This window comes from Scyliorhinus canicula, chromosome 3, assembly GCF_902713615.1.
Source record: "Scyliorhinus canicula chromosome 3, sScyCan1.1, whole genome shotgun sequence".
Taxonomy (NCBI): Eukaryota; Metazoa; Chordata; class Chondrichthyes; order Carcharhiniformes; family Scyliorhinidae; genus Scyliorhinus; species Scyliorhinus canicula.
The window spans coordinates 2,254,019-2,274,344 of record NC_052148.1 but is presented as its reverse complement, the minus strand read 5'-3'; the positions used below and the strand labels follow the sequence as shown (position 1 = coordinate 2,274,344).

Sequence of the window (20,326 nt, the reverse complement as noted above, 5' to 3'; positions counted from 1 at the left end):
TAGGATGAGACATGAAGGCTCAGTTAGGGCACTTGAGAGTTACAAGTTAGCCAGGAAGGACCTAAAGGGAGAGTTAAGAAGAGCGAGGAGAGGACACGAAAAGTCATTGGCGGATTGGATCAAGGAAAACCCTAAGGCTTTCTATAGGTATATTAGGAACAAAAGAATGACTAGAGTATGATTAGGGCCAATCAAGGATAGTAGTGGAAAGTTGTGTGTGGAATCAGAGGAGATAGGGGAAGCGTTAAATGGATATTTTTCATCAGTGTTTACACTGGAGAAAGACAATGTTGTCGAGGAGAATACTCAGGTTCAGTCGACCAGGCTAGATGGAATTGAGGTTCAAAAGGAGGAGGTGTTATCAATTTTGGAAAATGTCAAAATAGATAAGTCCCCTGGGCCAGATGGGATTTATCCTAGGATTCTCTGGGAAGCCAGGGAGGAGATTGCAGAGCCTTTGTCCTTGATCTTTATGTCGTCTTTGTCGACAGGAATAGTGCCGGAAGACTGGAGCATAGCAAATGTTGTCCCCTTGTTCAAGAAGGGGAGTAGAGACAACCCTGGTAATTATAGACCTGTGAGCCTTACTTCGGTTGTGGGTAAAATGTTGGAAAAGGTTATAAGAGATAGGGTTTATAATCATCTTGAAAAGAACAAGTTGATTAGCGATACTCAACACGGTTTTGTAAAGGGTAGGTCATGCCTCACAAACCTTATTGAGTTTTTTGAGAAGGTGACCAAACAGGTGGATGAGGGTAAAGCGGTTGATGTGGTGTATATGGATTTCAGTAAGGCGTTTGATAAGGTTCCCCACGGTCGGCTATTGCAGAAAATAAGGAAGTATGGGATTGAAGGTGATTTAGCGGTTTGGATCAGTAATTGGCTAGCTGAAAGAAGACAGAGGGTGGTGGTTGATGGCAAATGTTCATCCTGGAGTTCAGTTACTAGTGGTGTACCGCAAGGATCTGTTTTGGGGCCACTGCTGTTTGTCATTTTTATAAATGACCTGGAAGAGGGTGTAGAAGGATGGATTAGTAAATTTGCAGATGACACGAAGGTCGGTGGAGTTGTGGATAGTGCTGAAGGATGTTATAGGATACAGAGGGACATAGATAAGCTGCAGAGCTGGGCTGAGAGGTGGCAGATGGAGTTTAATGCGGAAAAGTGTGAGGTGGTTCACTTTGGAAGGAGTAACAGGAATGCAGAATACTGGGCTAATGGCAAGATTCTTGGTCGTGTAGATGAACAGAGAGATCTCGGCATCCAGGTACATAAATCCCTGAAAGTTGCCACCCAGGTTAATAGGGCTGTTAAGAAGGCATATGGTGTGCTAGCCTTTATCAGTAGGGGGATTGAGTTTCGGAGCCACAAGGTCATGCTGCAGCTGTACATAACTCTGGTGCGGCCGCTCCTGGAGTACTGCGTGCAGTTCTGGTCACCACATTATAGGAAGGATGTGGAAGCTTTGAAAAGGGTTCAGAGGAGATTTACTAGGATGTTGCCTGGTATTGAGGGAAGGTCTTACGAGGAAAGGCTCAGGGACTTGAGGTTGTTTTCGTTAGAGAGGAGAAGGCTGAGAGGTGACTTAATAGAGACATATAAGATAGTCAGAGGGTTAGATAGGGTGGACAGTGAGAGTCTTTTTCCTCGGATGGTGATGACCAACACGAGGAGACATAGCTTTAAATTGAGGGGTGGTAGATATAGGACAGATGTCAGAGGCAGTTTCTTTACTCAGAGTAGGGGTGTGGAACGCCCTGCCTGCAACAGTAGTAGATTCACCAACTTTAAGGGCATTTAAGTGGTCACTGGATAGACATATGGATGAAAATGGAATAGTGTAGGTCAGATAGGCTTCAGATGGTTTCACAGGTCGGCGCAACATCGAGGGCCGAAGGGCCCGTACTGCGCTGTAATGTTCTATGTTCTATGTAATGTTATCATAATTTGCCTTTCCCCAGTTTAGCACTTTAACACGAGGGGTACCCTCATCCCTGTCCAAAGGTATACTAAAGCGTATGGAATTGTGGTCACATAACGAGAGATACTGTAGGCCTTGTTAAAAATAAAAAGGAGGTATTTGTCAGGGCTAGAAGGCTGGGAACAGGCAAAGCCTGTGTGGAATATAAGGAAAGTAGGAAGGAACTTAAGCAAGGAGTCAGGAGGGCTAAAAGGGGTCACAAAAAGTCATTGGCAAATAGGATTAAGGAAAATCCCAAGGCTTTTTACATGTACATAAAAAGCAAGACGGTAGCCAGGGAAAGGGTTGGCCCACTGAAGGATAGGCAAGGAAATCTATGTGTGGAGCCAGAGGAAATGGGCGAGGAACTAAATGAATACTTTGCACCTCTATTCACCAAAGAGAAGGAATTGGTGGATGTTGAGTCTGGAGAAGGGTGTGTCGATAGCCAGGGTCACATTGAGATCCAAATAGACGAGGTGTTGTCGTCTTGAAAAATATAAAGGTAGATAAGTCCCCAGGGCCTGATGGGATCTACCCCAGAATACTGAAGGAGGCTAGAGAGGAAATTACTGAGGCCTTGACAGAAATCTTTGGAGCCTCACTGTCTTCAGATGATGTCCCGGAGGACTGGAGAATAGCCAATGTTGTTCCTTTGTTTAAGAAGGGTAGCAAGGATAATCCAGGGAACTACAGGCCGGTGAATCTTACGTCAGTGGTAGGGAAATTACTAGAGAGAATTCTTCGAGACAGGATCTACTCCCATTTGGAAGGAAATGGACGTATTAGTGAGAGGCAGCATGGTTTTGTGAAGGGGAGGTCATGTCTCAGTAACTTGATAGAGTTTTTTGAAGCGGTCACAAAGATGATTGATGCAGGTAAGGCAGTGGATGTTGTCTATATGGACTTCAGTAAGGCCTTTGACAAGGTCCCTCATGGCAGACTGGTACAAAAGGTGAAGTCACATGGGATTAGGGGTGAGCTGGCAAGGTGGATACAGAACTGGCTGGGTCATACAAGGCAGAGAGTAGCAATGGAAGGGTGCTTTTCTGATTGGAGGGCTGTGACTAGTGGTGTTCCACAGGGATCAGTGCTGGAACCTTTGCTGTTCGTAGTATATATAAATGATTTGGAGGAAAATGTAACTGGTCTGATTAGTAAGTTTGCAGACAGCACAAAGGTTGGTGGAATTGCGGATAGCGATGAGGACTGTCAGAGGATCAGTTTGGAGACTTGGGCGGAGAGATGGCAGATGGAGTTTAATCCGGACAAATGTGAGGTAATGCATTTTGGAAGGTCTAATACAGGGAGGGAATATACAGTGAATGGTAGAACCCTCAAGAGTATTGACACTCAGAGAGATCTAGGCGTACAGGTCCACAGATGACTGAAAGGGGCAACAGAAGTGGAGAAGGTAGTCAGGCAGGCATACGGCATGCTTGCCTTCATTGGCCAGGGCATTGAGTATAAGAATTGGCAAGTCATGTTGCAGCTGTACAGAACCTTAGTTAGGCCACACCTGGATTACAGTGTTCAATTCTGGTCGCCACACTACCAGAAGGATGTGGAGGCTTTAGAGAGGTTGCAGAAGAGATTTACCAGGATGCTGCCTGGTATGGAGGCATTTGAGGGTGAATAAAGGTCTACAAAATGATGAGGGGCATAGACAGAGTGTATAGTCAGAGGGAGGCTACATGAATAGGATGGGAATAGAGGGATACGGACCCGGAAGCATAGAAGATTTTAGTTTAGACGGGCAGCATGGTCGGCGCAGGATTGGAGGGCCTAAGGGCCTGTTCCTGTGCTGTACTTTGCTTTGTTCTTTGTACTCCCGTGCCAGCCTCCCCGGACAGGCGCCGGAATGTGGCGACTAGGGGCTTTTCACAGTAACTTCATTGAAGCCTACTCGTGGCAATAAGCGATTTTCATTTTTTTTCAAAATGTTCCCCTACTGACACCTAAACCACCTGTCCAGGCTCATTCCCCAATACCAGGCCTGTATCTTCCCGAGCTGGACTATCTACATATTGCATCAAGGAGGCTTCCTGGATACACCTTACAAATTCTGCCCCATCCAAACCCCCAGCACTAAGTGAGTACAGTCAATATAGGGGAAATTAAAATCCCCCACCACAACCCTGTTACATTTGCACCTATCCAAAATCTCTCCACCTTTCTGCTCCTCTATCCCTCAGGCAATTGGGGTCCTGTAATAAACCCCCAACATTGAGATTGCCCCCTTCCTGTTACTGAGCTCTACTCAGATTGCCTCATTGTATGAGCCCTCAGAGGTGTCCCCCCGCAGTACGGCTATAATATTCTCCTTAACCAGTAATGCTGCTCCCCCACCCCTTTTACATCCACCACATTCTCTCCTGAAGCATCTATACCCTCCAACGTTCAGCTGCCAATCCTGCCCTTCCTTTAACCCTGTTTCTGTGATAGGCAGAACAGTTCCAAGTACTAATCAGTGCTCTAAGTTCATCTGCCTTACCCGCTATACTTCTGGCATTGAAACACTTCAAACCACTGCGTTTGAGCAGACAGGGTGATATTCTCTTATTTTGGTTCTCTATTTGCCCTTCAGTTATTGCACCTTCTAAGCTAATGTTCTGACTACCATCCACCCGCCAGACTAGTTTAAATCCTCCCGGGTGACTCTATCAAACCTCCCAGCCAGGATATTGGTGCCCCTCCAATTTAGATGCAACCCGTCCTTCTTATACAGGTCCCACCTGCCCCAGAAGAGATCCCAATGGACCAGAAATCTGAAACCTTCCCTCCTACACCACCAATTTAGCCACATGTTTAGCTGCTCTATCCTCCTATTTCTTGCCTTACTGGCACGTGGCACAGGGAGTAATCCTGGGATTACAACCCTAGAGGTCCTGCTTTTTAGCTTATTGCCTAACTCTCTGAACTCCTTCTGCAGGACCTCATCACTCTTCCTTCCTATGTCGTTATTATCTATGAGTACTATGATCTCTGGCTGTTCACCCTGTGCTTCAGGATGTCCTGTGTTCATTGAGAGACATCCTTGACCCTGGCACTAGGCCAAAATCCTACCAACTGTCCTGGCTTGAGACAATTCACACCTCTTTAACCTGTGATTATTCCTCTCTCCAGTCACACCATCTGGACCTGTAAATAGTTAATTACCTGCAAAGACTCGCATTCAAAGAATCGTCTTGCATCATTGACTTTGTCGATATATGATTTTTGGAACCTACCTCTTCATTCACCTGATGAAGGAGCTGTGCTCCGAAAGCTAGTGAGTCTATACAAACCTGTTGGACTTTAACCTGGTGTTCGACCTCTTACTATGCCAATCCCAGTCCAACCCCAGCATCTCCAAATCATGTTGTCAGCCAGAACACTACCCCTGGCCAAACATGAGTTGCCAGCCAGCAAATCGAACCAATTTCCTCCAAAGCTGGTTCTTAAGATTCCCTCGGTGCCAATGAGTCTGTATTCTCCTCTCCAACAAAATAAATTCTGGAGCACACTGCACTGACTAGCAGGCTGCCTTAGCTTAAGGCCTTCTTAAACGTGCATTTTGATTATGAGTCCATGGACTAAAAATACTAAAATAAAACAAAAGAAGCGGGAACAAAGGGAAATCAAAAAGTAGGACTCTTACAATGTGTCTGCTGCACCTGTACCTCTAGAGGGTTGTGATCATGGGTTGGAAAATGTTGCCTAATGTGCTTTGTTGAGTTCCCACAGAGCATCTTGTAGATGTTACACAGTGCTGGAACTGTGCATTGGCGATGAAGGAAAGGAATGTTTGTGCAAAGAATGCCAATCAAATGGGTGGCTTTGTTCTGGACGGTGTTGAGTGTTGTGCAAGTTTCACAGCTTTTGACTATTGAGGTGCCATACTCCCCCAGCTGACCAGACAGCACTTAGATTTCCAGTTCGAGGAACAGCAGGGGAGCTAAACATCCACCATGTGGCTCCCCAAACAAAGGAATACAGCAATTATACCTTCAGTTTATCTTGTCAGTACTAACATTTACCAATAAAAAGAGTACATTTCTTTAAACATTATCAGTGTTCATTCACAACTAATAATTAGGATTGTATAATGCGTCACATATGAGTATATTTATCTCATCACAGTTTGGGCACATTTACATATTGATAATATTACCAAGCATGTATTTGTCTCAATTTTTCTACGAACGTCCAGACATTCATAGAATTTACAGTGCAGAAGGAGGCCATTCGGCCCATCGAGTCTGCACCTGGTCTTGGAAAGAGCACCCTACCCAAGGTCAACACCTCCACCCTATCCCCATAACCCAGCAACCCCACCCGACACTAAGGGTAATTTGGACCCTAAGGGCAATTTATCACGGCCAATCCACCTAACCTGCACATCTTTGGACAGTTATAAATGTGTTTCACCAGTGCTGTATCAGACTCCCTTCCCATTGGACACATGAGCTGCAGCTGCTCAGTGTTCAGTTGAATTTTTGATGTGCGAGCTCTGTGACTTCAGCCTCTCATTTGCATAAATCACAGAATCACAGAATAATAAAGTACAGAAGATGCCGTTCGGCCCATCAATGCATGAAAGACATCTAGCCTGCTGACCTAATCCCATTCGCCAGAACTTGGTCCACAGCCTTGAATATTTTGACGCCTCTACCACTCTCCAGGCAGTGTATTCCAGACCGTCACCACCCTCTGTGTAAAATGCTTTTTTCCTCAAATCCCCCCTAAACCTCCCGCCCCTCACCTTGAACTTGTGTCCCCCTCGTAACTCACACTTCAACTGAGGGTAAAAGCTGCTCCCTATCCACCCTGTCCATGCCCCTCATAATCTTGTACACCTCAATCAGGTCACCCCTCAGTCTTCTCTGCTCCAGAGAAAACAACCCAACCCTATCCAACCTCTCTTTATAAACTAAACATCCCAGCAACATCCTGGTGAATCTCCTCCTCACCCCCTCCAATGCAATCACATCCTTCCTATAATGTGGCAACTAGAATTGCACACAGTACTCCCTGTCCACACATGACTGCGTGGCAAAATTTGGTTCTAACTCCATCTACAAGTTTGCTGACGATACAACTATAGTGAGACGGATCTCGAATAACGACGAGTCTGAATACAGGACGGAGATTGCATGGGTTTCGCCCCCACAACCCAATGACATGCAGGCTAGGTGGATTGGCCACACAAAATTGCCCCTTAATTGGAAAACATTATTTGGGTACACTAAATTTATTTTTTAAAATTCAATAGGTTAGCCAATTTTATAACTTGTTCATATTTCGGCAGATTTAGAATTCAATTTTCAATTCAATTTTATTTTTCAGTATATTTTAGATAATTCTTTTAAAGGACCACTTCGACAATTATTGAATGAAATTAAAATCCCTTATTGTCACGAGTAGGCTTCAATGAAGTTACTGTGAAAAGCCCCTAGTCACCACATTCCGGCGCCTGTTCGGGGAGGCTGGTACGGGAATTGAACCGTGCTGCTGGCCTGTCTTGGTCTGCTTTAAAAGCCAGCGATTTAGCTGAGTGAGCTAAACCAGTCCCAACAGTCTAACAGTGAATCCAACAGTGTGCGAATTAGCTCCCGACCTGCAAGGTGATTCAGAGACATACTCATTTGTCTTAATTAGTGATGATCCAAATGTGGAATTGGGTCGAAGTTCATTCCATTCTGGCCAATGAGAACGGCTCCACCAGAACTGCCTGCCACCACATTTAGACACAAAATTAGAGATCTCCGCCCTTTCTCCCAATGACAGACAACCCCCGAAACAATGGCCGCAATTCTCCGCACCCCCCCCACGCCGGGTGGGAGAATCGCAGGGGGAGCCGGGCGATCTCGCCACGCCGCCCCAGCACCCGCACGCGATTCTCCCACCCCCCCAAAAACGGAGCACGCGTTTTATGACAAGCCGCTCGGAGAATCGGCACTCGCTGTTTGTAACAGGCGAGCAGCGATTCTCTGACCCGGATGGGCCGAGCAGCCTGCCCAATACGACGGGTTCACGCCAGCGCCAACCACACCTGGTCGCTGCCCGCGTGAACAGCCTGCGAATGCTGCATGGGCAGCCTGTGGGGGGGGGGGGGGGAGGATCGAGCACCGGGGGGTGTTCAGAAGGGGCCTGGCCTGCGATCGGTGCCCACCAATCGGCGGGCCGTCTCTAAAGGACGCACTCTTTTCCTCTGACGCCCCACGTAATTTACCTGCCGCCAGCCGTGTAATTTATGCGCCGCTGCTTTCACGCGGCATCACAGCCTGGCGTAAATTACACAACGCCGCTCCTAGCCCCCCAGGGGTGAGAGAATAGGGGGCGAGGAGCGGCCTCCGACGCCGGAGTGAAACACTCCGGTTTTCACTCCGGCGTCGGCACTTAGTCTCCCGTTGGGAGAATCCCTCCCAATATATCCAAAGTGGTAACTTGTCCTGGATGAAACAAGGAGACACAAGTTAAGTACAGTTTGTGTTGGGTAACTCAGCATCATTCCGTTCTTCCATTACTGTGTTAATGCTGCGGGTTTATTCTGGTCTTGCCCTCAGCATCTCACTCCCAGGATCGGTTCATTAGAGGATTGGTTAATTAATAGAAAGCAAAGAGTGGGGATTAATGGGTGTTTCTCTGGTTGGCAATCAGTAGTTAGTGGTGTCCCTCGGGGATCCGTGTTGGGCCCACAATTGTTCACAATTTACACAGATGATTTGGAGTTGGGGACCAAGGGCAATGTGTCCAAGTTTGCAGATGACACTAAGATGAGTGGTAAAGCGAAAAGTGCAGAGGATACTGGAAGTCTGCAGAGGGATTTGGATAGGTTAAGTAAATGGGCTAGAGTCTGGCAGATGGAATACAATGTTGACAAATGTGAGGTTATCCATTTTGGTAGGAATAACAGTAAAAGGGATTATTATTTAAACAATAAAATATTAAAGCATGCTGCTGTGCAGAGAGACCTGGGTGTGCTAGTGCATGAGTTGGTTTACAGGTGCAACAGGGGATTAAGAAGGCAAATGGAATTTTGTCCTTCATTGCTAGAGGGATGGAGTTTAAGAGAAGGGAGGTTATGCTGCAATTGTATAAGGTGTTAGTGAGGCCACACCTGGAGTATTGTGTTCAGTTTTGGTATCTTTACTTGAGAAAGGACGTACTGGCACTGGAGGGTGTGCAGAGGAGATTCACAAGGTTAATCCCAGAGTTGAAGGGGTTGGATTATGAGGAGAGGTTGAGTAGACTAGGATTGTACTCGTTGGAATTTAGAAGGATGAGGGGGGATCTTATTGAAACATACAAAATTATGAAGGGAATAGATAGGATAGATGCGGGCAGGTTGTTTCCACTGGCGGGTGAAAGCGGAACTAGGGGCCATAGCCTCAAAATAAGGGGAAGTAGATTTAGGACTGAGTTTAGGAGGAACTTCTTCACCCAAAGGGTTGTGAATCTATGGAATTCCTTGCCCAGTGAAGCAGTTGAGGCTCCTTCATTACATGTTTTTAAGGTAAAGATAGATAGTTTTTTGAAGAATAAAGGGATTAAGGGTTATGGTGTTCGGGCCGGAAAGTGGAGCTGAGTCCACAAAAGATCAGCCATGATCTCATTGAATGGCGGAGCAGGCTCGAGGGGCCAGATGGCCTACTCCTGCTCCTAGTTCTTATGTAATCAAAATCTGTCCCTTTCTGTTTTTTCTTTCACAGGCTCCTTTTGCCGAGAGGGTTCCAGGTATCGCACTATGATGCTAATGGGACTCTGGTGACAGAGAAGGAGACTGAACTGGTGAGAAAAATCTTGGACCAGGCAGAAATGCATTGATTTTTTAAAGATAATTAGACCAAATAAGGGGCAATTTAGCCAATCCACCTACCCTGCACATCTTTGAGTTGTGGTAGTGAGACACACGCAACCACAGGGAGAATGTGCAAATGCCACACAGACAGTAACCCGGTCAAACCTGTATCCTCAGCACCGTGGTGCAGCAGTGCTAACCACTGCCCCAGCATGCCGCCCGTACTCAATGATTTTTAACTGCATTGAATGGCGAGATACGTGTCTCTTTCCTCTTTTTGTTCTTTCCTCGGGATCTGTCCGATGAGTACAAATTCTATGGAGTTCCGCAGGGTTACTCTCATTTGGAGAAGACTATAGCAGAGGTATCCAAGTTTTTTTTTATAACTGAAATTTATGCAAAGTAATAAAGTAATTAACTAATCAGAGATGGCTGGGCAGGTGATGTGCTGTAGCTGTATGATGTGGGAGCTTGCTGTTCCCCTTGTGAATGGCAATGACCACATCTGCAGCAAGTGTTGGTTGCTGGAAGAACTCCGGCTCAGAGTTGATGATCTGGAATCTGAGCTTCAAACACTGCGGCACATCCGGGAGGGGGAGAGTTACCTGGACACTTTGTTTCAGGAGGCAGTCACACCCGGGAGATTAAGTAATTCACATTCAGTAAGTGATCAGGGATTTCAGAGTGTGACTGTAAGTGAGGCAGGCAGGGGGAACCTGAGTTCAGGAGTGCAGGAGCCTCAGCCCTTGACCTTGTCCAACAGGTATGAGACTCTTGTTCCCTGTATGGATGAGGAAAAGGGCTCTGGACAGGATGAGCCAGCTGACCACGGTACCATGGTGCAGAAGGCCATTCAAGAGGGGGGAGTAAAAAGACAAGTAGTTGTTATAGGGGATTCTATAATTAGGGAGACAGATAGTATCCCATGCAAGCCAGATCGGGAGTCTCGCATGGTGTGTTGCCTGCCCGGTGCCAGGGTGCGGGACATCTCTGACCGGCTTGAAAGGATATTGGAGCGGGAGGGGGAGGATCCAGTTGTTGTGGTCCACGTTGGGACTAACAACATAGGTAAAGCTAGGGTGGAGGACCTGTTCGGGGACTATCAAGCACTAGGAAGAAAATTGAAATACAGGTCCTCAAGGGTCATAATCTCCGGATTACTGCCCGAGCCACGTGCCAATTGGCATAGGGACAAGAAAATTAGGGAAGTAAACATGTGGCTAAGGGATTGGTGTGGGAAAGAGGGATTCCACTTCATGGGACATTGGCATCAGTTTTGGAACCGGGGGGGATCTGTACCGTTGGGACGGTCTCCATCTGAACCGATCTGGAACCAGTGTTCTAGCGAAGAAGATAAATAGGGTGGTCAGTAGGACTTTAAACTTCTGAGTTGGGGGAAGGGAAAGTGAAAGCGACAGGGAGCATGGAGTTAAATGACAAGATACGCAGGAGGATAACATGTAGGCAGGTGGATTTAAGCTTGAGGCAGACTAGGAATGCAACAAAAAGGAAGGATAACTTTGGACATCTTAGGACTTCCAATATCTGTAATGATAAGAAAGTTAGCATTAAGGCACTTTACCTGAATGCTCGTAGCATTTGTAACAAAGTAGATGAACTAATGGCACAGATCATCGTGAATGATTATGATGTGGTAGGCATCACAGAGACATGGCTGCAGGGGGTTCAGGATTGGCAGTTAAACATCCAAGGATATACAACCTATCGAAAAGACAGGGAGGTGGGCGGAGGGGGTGGGGTTGCCTTTTTAGTTAAGAACAAAATTAAATCTATGGCACTAAACGACATAGGGTCGGATGATGTGGAGTCTGTGTGGGTAGAATTGAGGAACCACAAAGGCAAAAAAACCATAATGGGAGTTATGTACAGACCTCCTAACAGTGGTCAGGACCAGGGGCGCAACATGTACCGGGAAATAGAAAAGGCATATCAGAAAGGCAAGGTCACGGTGATCATGGGGGACTTCAATATGCAGGTGGATTGGGTAAATAATGTAGCCAGTGGATCCAAAGAAAAGGAATTCATGGAATGCTTACAAGATGGCTTTTTGGAACAGCTTGTCATGGAGCCCACAAGGGAGCAGGCTATTCTGGACCTAGTGCTATGTAATGAACCAGACTTTATAAAAGATCTTAAAGTAAGGGAACACTTAGGAAGCAGCGATCATAATATGGTTGAGTTCAGTCTGCAGTTTGAAAGAGAGAAGGCAAAATCGGATGTAATGGTGTTACAGTTAAATAAAGGTAATTACGAGGGCATGAGAGAGGAACTGGCGAAAATCGACTGGAAGCAGACCCTAGTGGGGAAGACAGTAGAGCAAAAATGGCAGGAGTTTGTATGCATAATTGAGGACACTGTACAGAGGTTCATCCCCAAGAAAAGAAAGATTATCCGGGGAGGGATTAGACAGCCATGGCTGACAAAGGAGGTCAGGAAATGTATCAAAGAAAAAGAGAGATCCTATAAAGTGGCCAAAAGCACTGGGAAATCAGAAGATTGGGAAGGCTACAAAAACAAACAGAGGTTAACAAAGAGACAAATAAGGAAGGAGAGGATCAAATATGAAGGCAGGCTAGCCAGTAATATAAGAAATGATAGTAAAAGTTTCTTTCAATACATAAGAAACAAACGACAGGCCAAAGTAGACATTGGGCCAATTCAAACTGATTCTGGAAGGTTAGTGATGGGAGGCGAGGAAATGGCTGGAGAACTTAATAAGTACTTTGCGTCTGTCTTCACAGTGGAAGACATGAGTAATATCCCAAAAATTATATAGGGTCAGGGGGCTGAGTTGAGTATGGTTGCCATTACAAAAGAGATGGTGCTAAAAAAGCTAAAAGGTCTTAAAATTGACAAATCTCCTGGCCCCGATGGGCTACATCCTAGAGTTCTGAGGGAGGTGGCTGAAGAAATAGCGGAAGCGTTGGTTGAGATCTTTCAAAAATCACTGGAGTCAGGGAAAGTCCCGGACGATTGGAAGATCGCTGTTGTAACCCCCTTGTTCAAGAAGAGATCAAGACAAAAGATGGAAAATTATAGGCCAATTAGCCTAACCTCGGTTGTTGGTAAAATTCTAGAATCGATCGTTAAGGATGAGATTTCTAAATTCTTGGAAGAGCAGGGTCGGATTAGAACAAGTCAACATGGATTTAGTAAGGGGAGGTCGTGCCTGACGAACCTGTTAGAATTCTTTGAGGAGGTGACAAGTAGGTTAGACCAGGGAAACCCAGTGGATGTGGTCTATCTGGATTTCCAAAAGGCCTTTGATAAGGTGCCACACAGGAGGCTGCTGAGTAAGGTGAGGGCCCATGGTGTTCGAGGTGAGCTACTGGCATGGGTTGAGGATTGGCTGTCTGACAGAAGGCAGAGAGTTGGGATAAAAGGTTCTTTTTCGGAATGGCAGCCGGTGACCAGCGGTGTCCCACAGGGTTCAGTGTTGGGGCCGCAGCTGTTCACCATATATATTAATGATCTGGATGAAGGGACCTACGAAGTTAGGTGGTCAGGCAGGTAGTGCTGAGGAAGTGGGGAGGCTGCAGAAGGATCTAGACAGTTTAGGAGAGTGGTGCAGGAAATGGCTGATGCAATTCAACGTGAGAAAATGTGAGGTCTTGCACTTTGGAAAAAAGAATCCAAGCATAGACTACTTTCTAAACGGTGAAAAAATTCATAATGCCAAAGTACAAAGGGATCTGGGAGTGCTAGTCGAGGATTCCCTAAAGGTAAACATGCAGGTTGAATCCGTGATTAAGAAAGCGAATGCAATGTTGTCATTTATCTCAAGAGGGTTGGAATATAAAAGCAGCGATGTGCTACTGAGCCTTTATAAGGCTCTGGTTAGGCCCCATTTGGAGTACTGTGTCCAGTTTTGGGCCCCACATCTCAGGAAGGACATACTGGCACTGGAGCGTGTCCAGCGGAGATTCACACGGATGATCCCTGGAATGGTGGGTCTAACATATGATGAACGGCTGAGGATCCTGGGATTGTATTCATTGGAGTTTAGAAGGTTAAGGGGAGATCTAATAGAAACTTACAAGATAATACATGGCTTAGAAAGGGTGGACGCAAAGAAACTGTTTCCGTTAGGCGAGGAGACGAGGACCCGTGGGCACAGCCTTAGAATTAGAGGGGGTAAATTCAGAACAGAAATGCGGAGACATTTCTTCAGCCAGAGAGTGGTGGGCCTGTGGAATTCATTGCCGCGGAGTGCAGTGGAGGCCGGGACGCTAAATGGCTTCAAGGCAGAGATAGATAAATTCTTGATGTCGCGAGGAATTAAGGGCTACGGGGAGAATGCTGGTAGGTGGAGTTGAAATGCCCATCAGCCATGATTGAATGGCGGAGTGGACTCGATGGGCCGAATGGCCTTACTTCCACTCCTATGTCTTATGGTCTTATGGTCTTATGGAGCTGATAACAGAAGTTCATAACAGCATAAAAGCAATAGAAAAAGCATACAAAGTGGCAAGGATTAGTGGGAAGCCAGAGGATTGGGAAGCTTTTAAAAGCGAGCAGAGGACAACTAAAAAAGCAATCAGGGGAGAGAAGATGAAATACAAGTGCATGCTACCTAGTAATATAAGGACATGAGAACTAGGAGCAGGAGTAGACCAACTGGCCCTTCGAACCTGCTCCGCCATTCAATGAGATCATGGCTGATCTCTGCTGGTGTGGGGGTGAGGATGGTGTGGGGGTTAGGGTGGTGTGCTCCAAAAATACCACATCGACTGGTTCACTGTACTCACCTCTTCAAAGAATTCCAACAAATTTGTCAAGCATGATTTTCCCTTCATAAATCCATGCTGACTCTGACTGATCCTGCCACTGCTTTCTACAGACAAGTCATGGGAACCGCAACAAAGTGGGGTCTCACTTCCTCGCCTGCAGCCGTTCTCCGGCCCGACAACCTCTCTTTCTTCTGGGCTGCCAGCCACTTCCAGGGCTCACTGCTGAGTCCGACAGCCCCCCTGCTCTTTGCGCTTATGGGGTGGTGGGGGGCATTCCCCTGGGGAAGGGGGGTGGGCAGGTGGGTGGGGAAACAGAAAATGACTGTGTTGGCCAGTCTGATGTATTCAGCACAGGGGGTGGATGGCTGGAGGACTCAGTGGCCACCCAGCCATAAAGGCCAGTATGGATGCCAGCATGTGGTGCTGTGGTGGGGGAGGTCGGTGTGTGGGACCGGGGTTGATGCCAGGGGCACAACGCTGCATACTCACCATGGCCACCCTGACAAAGTGGTGCAGTTTCTTCCTGAACTGCTGGCCAGTCCAGACGGTGTTGCTGATGGCGCTGACCGCTCACGGCGGGCGGGTGGCCTGCCTCTTTTCCACCCCATCTACGGGGGTCTTGAGCTTGGAGTCTGTGAACTTGGGTCCGCACATCTCAGTGCCATCCTGTTGACTGGGATGGTGTGTATGGGGGGTGCAGAGTGTAAATGCAGCTGCAGGAAGGTCTGCCTCCAGAGTGTCAATCCCAAACCCAGCACTGTTTCTCATGGGATTCGACTGTGTTCCACGTGACACCAGTGCTAGCCCCTTAATAGTTGCTGAAGCGGTTCAGCATCAGCGCCAGTCTTGCTGTCGTGGAAGTTCATGAATCCTGCACCGATGTCAACACTTAGGATAGGATTGACCGGCGGCCGACACGTGATTGAGCGGAGAATAGCTTCTGAAGCCAAAATCGTGGTCGGTGCCAGTTTGGCTGCAAATCGGGATCCTCAGGCACCCCGAAATGGCATAAATGCGTTGCTCGCCGCGCAGTATTTCAACATTGTGGGCATATCATTAGCGGGCCTGAAACCCTATTAACCAGGGCCTCCATGATTCACCAACGCCGATAGGCTGAGTTACCCACAGCGCGGTTCCCTTGCGGTGGGGAATCTGGCGTTTTGGCTGCGGACTGTGTCCAGTGCTGCCACAGTCGGCCAGGTTTCTGCGCTGTTTCATGGGGAAGCTTCCATGAGGGCTGGTGAGGGCTGGCCAGAGGAGCAGTATTTGGCTGATCCGGTTCGCACAGGGCCAGGGCCATGTATTACGGCGTGAGCACTGCAGGTCATTGCCGTGTGCATGCACGGCCATGGACCCAGCTATTCTCCAGCCGTGTTGGCCGTGGGGGCCGGGAGTTTCGCTCGGCGTGGCTGCGAGCCACTCACCAATCCTGCAATCCTTCCACCCTGATTGTTCCATCATAAAGCGCCACAGTTCCCCCGCTGGCATCAACACTTAGCTTCAAAAACGATTAATCCACCCCTTCCACTCAGGAAAAGCGAATCCAGCTGCTTATATTTCGAAGCTGGTATCAGTCAATATGTTACCACAACATCTGATCCCTGAGACACTTCCAATGTTTCAGTTATATTTCCTATCAACGCCATTTAAGATATGAAATTGCTGTCAGTGAGTTCTGTTCCGATTTAACGAATATTAGATTCATTCATGCTCATATTTAACCATTTTGCTACAGTATCGCTGTTGCTATGAGGGTTCCGTCAGAACATTTCCTGGATCCCAGATCACTGCCAGCACCTGCTCAGGACTCAGGTAACAAAACTAACAATCCTTCTCAGATAATACTTAGTTTGCAGCAAATTGGACTTAAATATTCAACCCGGAACATAGAACAGGCCCTTCGGCCCTCGATGTTGTGCCGAGCAAATGATCACCGTTCTCAAGTCAACGTACCCACCATATACCAGTAACCCAAAAACACCCCCCCCCCCCCCCACATTAACATTCTTTTTTAGGACACTAAGGGCAATTTAGCATAGCCAATCCACCTAACCTGCACATCTTTGGACTGTGGGAGGAAACCAGAGTACCCGGAGGAAACCCACGCACACATGGGGAGGACGTGCAGACTCCGCACAGACAGTGTCGCAGCCGGGAATCGAACCTGGGACCCTGGAGCTGTGAAGCATTTATGCTAACCACCATGCTACCGTGCTACCTGTAGCGTGTTAGATCAGTTGGACAATTGTTCATCAGAGTGAAACTGTACTGGGATGTGTTTATTCAGCAGGGTAAGGATTACTCACTGTGTAACTGTACTGGGATGTGTTTATTCAGCAGGGTAAGGATTACTCACTGTGTAACTGTACTGTGATGTGTTTATTCAGCAGGGTAAGGATTACTCACTGTGTAACTGTACTGGGATGTGTTTATTCAGCAGGGTAAGGATTACTCACTGTGTAACTGTACTGGGATGTGTTTATTCAGCAGGGTATGGATTACTCACTGTGTAACTGTACTGGGAATTGTTTATTCAGCAGGGTAAGGATTACTCACTGTGTAACTGTACTGGGATGTGTTTATTCAGCAGGGTAAGGATTACTCACAGTGTAACTGTACTGGGATGTGTTTATTCAGCAGGGTACGGATTACTCACTGTGTAACTGTACTGGGATGTCTTTATTCAGCAGGATAAAGATAACTCGCTGTGTAACTGTACTGGGATGTGTTTATTCAGCAGGGTATGGATTACTCACTGTGTAACTGTACTGGGATGTGTTTATTCAGCTGGGGAAAGATTACTCACTGTGTAACTGTACTGGGATGTGTTCATTCGGCTGGGGAAAGATTACTCACTGTGTACCCGTACTGGGATGTGTTTATTCATCAGGGTAAGGATTATTCATTGTGTAACTGTACTGGGATGTGTTTATTCTGCAGGGTAAGGGTTACTCACTGTTTAACTGTACTGGGATGTGTTTATTCAGCAGGGTAAGGATTACTCACTGTGTAACTGTACTGGGATGTGTTTATTCAGCAGGGTAATGATTACTCACTGTGTAACTGTACTGGGATGTGTTTATTCTGCAGGGTAAAAGTTACTCACTGTGTAACTGTACTGGGATGTGTTTATTCTGCAGGGTAAAAGTTACTCACTGTGTAACTGTACTTGGATGTGTTTATTCAGCAGTGTAAGGATACTCACTGTTGTAACTGTACTGGGATGTGTTTATTCAGCAGTGTACTGGTTACTCACTGTGTAACTGTAATGGGATTGTTTATCAGCAGGGTACGGGATTACTCACGTGTTAACTGTACTGTGGATGGTTATTCATCCCAGGGGTAGGATTACTCACTAGGGAACTGTACTGGGAATTTTTAATTCAGCAGGGGTACGGATTTACTCACCTGTGTACTGTACTGGGATGGCTTTATTCAGCAGGATCAAGGACATACTCACTGTGTAAACTGTACTGGGATGTCTGGATTCAGCATGGTATAAAGATAACTCGCTGTGTAACTGTACTGGATGTGTTTATTCAGCAGGGTATGGATTACTCACTGTGTAACTGTACTTCGGGATGTGTTATTCAGCAGGGTAAGGATTACTCACTGTGTAACTGTACTGGGATGTGTTTATTCAGATGGGAAAGATTACTCACTGTGTAACTGTACTGGGATGTGTTTATTTCAGCAGGGTAAGGATTACTCACTGTGTAACTGTACTGGGATGTGTTTATTCAGCTGGGGTAAGGATTACTCACTGTGTAACTGTACTGGGATGTGTTCATTCGGCTGGGGAAAGATTACTCACTGTGTAACTGTACTGGGATGTTTTTATTCTGCAGGGTGAGGATTACTCACTGTGTACCCGTACTGGGATGTGTTTATTCATCAGGGTAAGGATTATTCATTGTGTAACTGTACTGGGATGTGTTTATTCAGCAGGGTAAGGATTACTCACTGTGTAACTGTACTGGGATGTGTTTATTCAGCAGGGTAAGGATTACTCACTGTGTAACTGTACTGTGATGTGTTTATTCAGCAGGGTAAGGATTACTCACTGTGTAACTGTACTGGGATGTGTTTATTCAGCAGGGTAAGGATTACTCACTGTGTAACTGTACTGGGATGTGTTTATTCAGCAGGGTATGGATTACTCACTGTGTAACTGTACTGGGAATTGTTTATTCAGCAGGGTAAGGATTACTCACTGTGTAACTGTACTGGGATGTGTTTATTCAGCAGGGTAAGGATTACTCACAGTGTAACTGTACTGGGATGTGTTTATTCAGCAGGGTACGGATTACTCACTGTGTAACTGTACTGGGATGTCTTTATTCAGCAGGATAAAGATAACTCGCTGTGTAACTGTACTGGGATGTGTTTATTCAGCAGGGTATGGATTACTCACTGTGTAACTGTACTGGGATGTGTTTATTCAGCTGGGGAAAGATTACTCACTGTGTAACTGTACTGGGATGTGTTCATTCGGCTGGGGAAAGATTACTCACTGTGTAACTGTACTGGGATGTTTTTATTCTGCAGGGTGAGGATTACTCACTGTGTACCCGTACTGGGATGTGTTTATTCATCAGGGTAAGGATTATTCATTGTGTAACTGTACTGGGATGTGTTTATTCTGCAGGGTAAGGGTTACTCACTGTTTAACTGTACTGGGATGTGTTTATTCAGCAGGGTAAGGATTACTCACTGTGTAACTGTACTGGGATGTGTTTATTCAGCAGGGTAAGGATTACTCACTGTGTAACTGTACTGGGATGTGTTTATTCTGCAGGGTAAAAGTTACTCACTGTGTAACTGTACTGGGATGTGTTTATTCTGCAGGGTAAAAGTTACTCACTGTGTAACTGTACTTGGATGTGTTTATTCAGCAGTGTAAGGATTACTCACTGTGTAACTGTACTGGGATGTGTTTATTCAGCAGGGTACGGGTTACTCACTGTGTAACTGTACTGGGATGTGTTTATTCAGCAGGGTATGGATTACTCACTGTGTAACTGTACTGGGAATTGTTTATTCAGCAGGGTAAGGATTACTCACAGTGTAACTGTACTGGGATGTGTTTATTCAGCAGGGTACGGATTACTCACTGTGTAACTGTACTGGGATGTCTTTATTCAGCAGGATAAAGATAACTCGCTGTGTAACTGTACTGGCATGTGTTTATTCAGCAGGGTATGGATTACTCACTGTGTAACTGTACTGGGATGTGTTTATTCAGCAGGGTAAGGATTACTCACTGTGTAACTGTACTGGGATGTGTTTATTCAGCTGGGGAAAGATTACTCACTGTGTAACTGTACTGGGATGTGTTTATTCAGCAGGGTAAGGATTACTCACTGTGTAACTGTACTGGGATGTGTTTATTCAGCTGGGGAAAGATTACTCACTGTGTAACTGTACTGGGATGTGTTCATTCGGCTGGGGAAAGATTACTCACTGTGTAACTGTACTGGGATGTTTTTATTCTGCAGGGTGAGGATTACTCACTGTGTACCCGTACTGGGATGTGTTTATTCATCAGGGTAAGGATTATTCATTGTGTAACTGTACTGGGATGTGTTTATTCTGCAGGGTAAGGGTTACTCACTGTTTAACTGTACTGGGATGTGTTTATTCAGCAGGGTAAGGATTACTCACTGTGTAACTGTACTGGGATGTGTTTATTCAGCAGGGTAAGGATTACTCACTGTGTAACTGTACTGGGATGTGTTTATTCAGCAGGGTAAGGATTACTCACTGTGTAACTGTACTGGGATGTGTTTATTCAGCAGGGTAAGGATTACTCACTGTGTAACTGTACTGGGA

General features: G+C 46.3%; 1 protein-coding gene across 1 annotated transcript in view; it reads left to right on the top strand.

Annotated features, from left to right (window-relative positions):
• LOC119963595 (disintegrin and metalloproteinase domain-containing protein 12-like) overlaps positions 1–20,326 on the top strand; it is a 432,269-nt gene that overhangs the window by 46,486 nt on the left and 365,457 nt on the right. The window contains exons 4-5 of the mRNA XM_038792926.1: positions 9,655–9,733; positions 16,230–16,306. Coding sequence (XP_038648854.1) covers positions 9,655–9,733; positions 16,230–16,306 — 156 coding nt within the window. The remainder of the gene's footprint in view (positions 1–9,654; positions 9,734–16,229; positions 16,307–20,326) is intronic.